Source organism: Zingiber officinale, chromosome 8B, assembly GCF_018446385.1.
Source record: "Zingiber officinale cultivar Zhangliang chromosome 8B, Zo_v1.1, whole genome shotgun sequence".
NCBI lineage: Eukaryota > Viridiplantae > Streptophyta > Magnoliopsida > Zingiberales > Zingiberaceae > Zingiber > Zingiber officinale.
Genome location: NC_056001.1, coordinates 16,109,416 through 16,112,665, shown reverse-complemented (window position 1 = coordinate 16,112,665; position 3,250 = coordinate 16,109,416). Strand labels below are relative to the sequence as shown.

General features: G+C 31.3%; 1 protein-coding gene across 1 annotated transcript; it reads right to left on the bottom strand.

Moving 5' to 3' along the window:
- Window positions 1-491: 491 nt before the first annotated feature.
- LOC122013549 lies at window positions 492-1,626 on the bottom strand. The gene is made up of 3 exons (XM_042569813.1): window positions 1,318-1,626; window positions 721-772; window positions 492-621 (listed from the first exon to the last, which is right to left on the bottom strand). The coding sequence occupies exons 1-3, from the start codon at window positions 1,406-1,408 to the stop codon at window positions 492-494; spliced, it is 273 nt and encodes a 90-aa protein (XP_042425747.1). The 5' UTR covers window positions 1,409-1,626.
- Between the last annotated feature and the right edge of the window lie 1,624 nt (window positions 1,627-3,250).

Genomic DNA, 3,250 nt, shown 5'->3' with positions numbered 1-3,250 from the left:
TTTTTTTAATTTGTGATTCGATTGTTCTTTTTGGTTAAACCTAGAGTTATATAAAGAAATTAAATATTAGCTTTCCTTAAAAGGCTTTGTCTAGGCGGTGGTGGATGCTAGGCCTGGGTCGGTACGGTATACCATACTAAAAACTGAGTACCGTATACCGTACCGAAACATTCGGTATTCTAAAAAATGATATCGGTACCATACCGACATTTCGGTATACCAAAATTTCGGTATATTGAAATGTCGGTATGGTATCGGTAAAATATCGTCATACCGTCATATATCTATATATGTTAGTAGTCATCTGCCTCATGGAAATAGTTAATTTTTTTAATAACAACAAAATGCTGATGTTGGGATAAATATAACATTGATAATAATACAATAAATGCCACAAAATATTGCCTGCTTTTAACATCTACATTGCATGCTACTGCACATTGTGAAATTGAGAAATAATAAATTTCAACTGCCAACAAAACCTTTCTTTTTTAAATAACAATACTACTGAAATAGAGAGAGATGGAGATACTAAAAGGGATTCTTCTCACCATTGCTTCTAAATTATAAAAGCGATCCAACAACTGCAATATTTCCTCCGATGTGAGCTGTCTATCAAAGCTGCAAAGAATGAACAAATTTTATGTTTCAAGATCTTTTTATTCAGTCTGAAAATCTTGCACAAAATTATCAATACCGGTATAAACAAATTAATCAAACCTCTTCATCAGAAATTCCATCAGCCCATAAAGAACAAAATGATGGTGAAATCCTACAGTTAATGGTCCATTCAATATTAATAATTATATATGTCAAAATTCTATATCCATCATATAACAGACAATTAGATTGGTAGCGATCAATTAACTATTTGAACACTGAGTAACAATATTCGTTTGGATGAAGGAACTTTAGATATCATAAATTCATAAGTAAGAGTGATCAGTTTTAAGTTTGTCATGCTGAACTTGAATCATCACGAGCTACACTACGACCACGTAGTGCAGTAAAGATAGTTTGCCTTTCAAATTAGGTTCAGCATTGAAAAGGAAAAACAATTAAATTAGTTTACATGCAGAAAATCAGGGATTATGGTAGTTTAACTAGTAATTTTCTCCTGACAAGACACCAATTAATCACCTTTCTTCAATCCAGGATCACAGCAACAATTTCCAAACTAGAGCAAGTAGTTCAAATCGTTTTAATTTTCTTGATTGAGCGTCAACAAAGATTGCCACACAGAAAAGCAGTAGACAACCTTCAAAATGTGAAAATTTTAAGCTTTACAGCCACAAAGTGTAGGATCAACGTACTCACCTTGTAATTGAGAAGGAGGATACATTTCTAGAGCTTCCAAAAGCCTCAATTCCAGCTCAATTTGCCATTTCTCCTCATGAAACCAGGTCATTATTAATTGTTATTTTGAGCCAATTTGATTGGTGAAAGAAGGAACCAGGTGCACCATCTCAATTCCGTGGGAAAATAAATGATTAATTTGAGCCAATTTGATTGGTGAAAGAAGGAATCCTTAATTGAGAAGTAGCTTTCATTAAAAACTCCTTGAAAGCATTTTATAATTGAAAATGAGCTTTACATGGTTATTCTCAAGCTAATGATGAACCTAAAAATTATCAAAGAGACACTTGAGTGTCTTCCTAGGAAAAGCAAAAAAATTACATCAGAAGAAGAGACGAAGTATGTGAGAATAAATCAAGTTAGAACTTACTGATTTAAAGATAGGACACAGAGCAAATAGGAATACATGAATTCTCAGAATAAAAATAACAAATTCAATACTCGTTTAGTAGTGAGAAATGAGAAGCTATACCAAATGAGGATTTAACTATGGAAAATACCTTTTCACCTATAATCATATTTACCTGTATTCACTTGATTATGGTTATAATGTCTTATTTATATTTACAATTGCATCAAGGGATGTAAAAAATAACTTTCTTAAATGGAGAGTTGGATTAGGAAACTTACATGGAAAAATAGTAAGTTACACTGTCAAAGGCCACTAGCTCAAAGTTTGCAAGCTCCAAAAGTCAATAGATCACTTAAAGTATTTCTTGTGTATACTTTAGGCTTCTTAGCAGCATGCCAGCATGTTGCCCCAAAAGGCCAAAACTATTGTAATAATGAAATAGTAAATATCTTTTATGGAAATTTACATTTCCAAATTTTAAATATTTAGTTTAAGGAAACAAAAAGGAATTACTTGTGCTATGTTTACATTTGAATCAAAATTTTCCATGGCTTCTCTGTATGCTTGCATCACACCACGAGGAACTTCATAGAAAAAAATTTCCTGCAAAAGCAAACCAGTGGTAGTATCAATATGAGATGAAATCAAATGCAAGGTTCCCAAGTTGAACTACATATTGCAAATCCATGAATTTTGGAATAGTTAATCATAAATACTGTTAAAAAAATTAGAAATAGTATACTCACAGTATACTTCACCTTCATCATCAATTCCAAAGTCAATAGGATTAATGCAACTTAAGAGATGAATAGGAAAAAAAAGTAGCAAAACATTAAGAGAGGAAGGGGAAGATGAAGGAGGCTTCAAAGTTCAACCTGCAATACTTCTTGTAAGCCACCGTCAAGTACATTCTCACTCAAGTATAAGTCTCATGACTGCAGAACAAAAATATAATTCATAAAGCATCAAATATCTTACATGATTAGTGCTTCATGTAAAAGTCACAACTCAAAATAAAAGTGTCACATCAAATTTATCACAAGTTGTAACACTAAATGACTATAGCTTAGACTGCTTAGTTACAAAAAATAGTGTCTGCAGATTTTTTGAAATTCCAACGTCTCAAAAGACCTGTAAAAGTTAAAAACTAAAATTTAGTTACAAATATTAGAATTTAAATAAGAAAACATAAATGTAGTCTTACTAACTATAATTTTGTTGAAACTCTAAGTCTCTAACATCTCAAAGGACCTGCAAAAGTTACAAACTAAATTTAGTTACAAATAATAGAATTGAAATAAGTAAACATAAATATAGTCTTACTCTTAAAGTTAGACCAAAGTGGAGGGGGGAGAAGATGAAGTGTTTGAACGGTCTTGACTGACATTTGCATCTGTTAAAAGAAACATTATTATTCATGTTAGATTAACAATGATAAATATTATATAAATATAAACTTAATTTAATAAAAAATGATTACTTTTTTCAATTTCTTCAATTTCCTTATATAGTTCAAGGTCATCATCGGTTGGATCTTTCCAA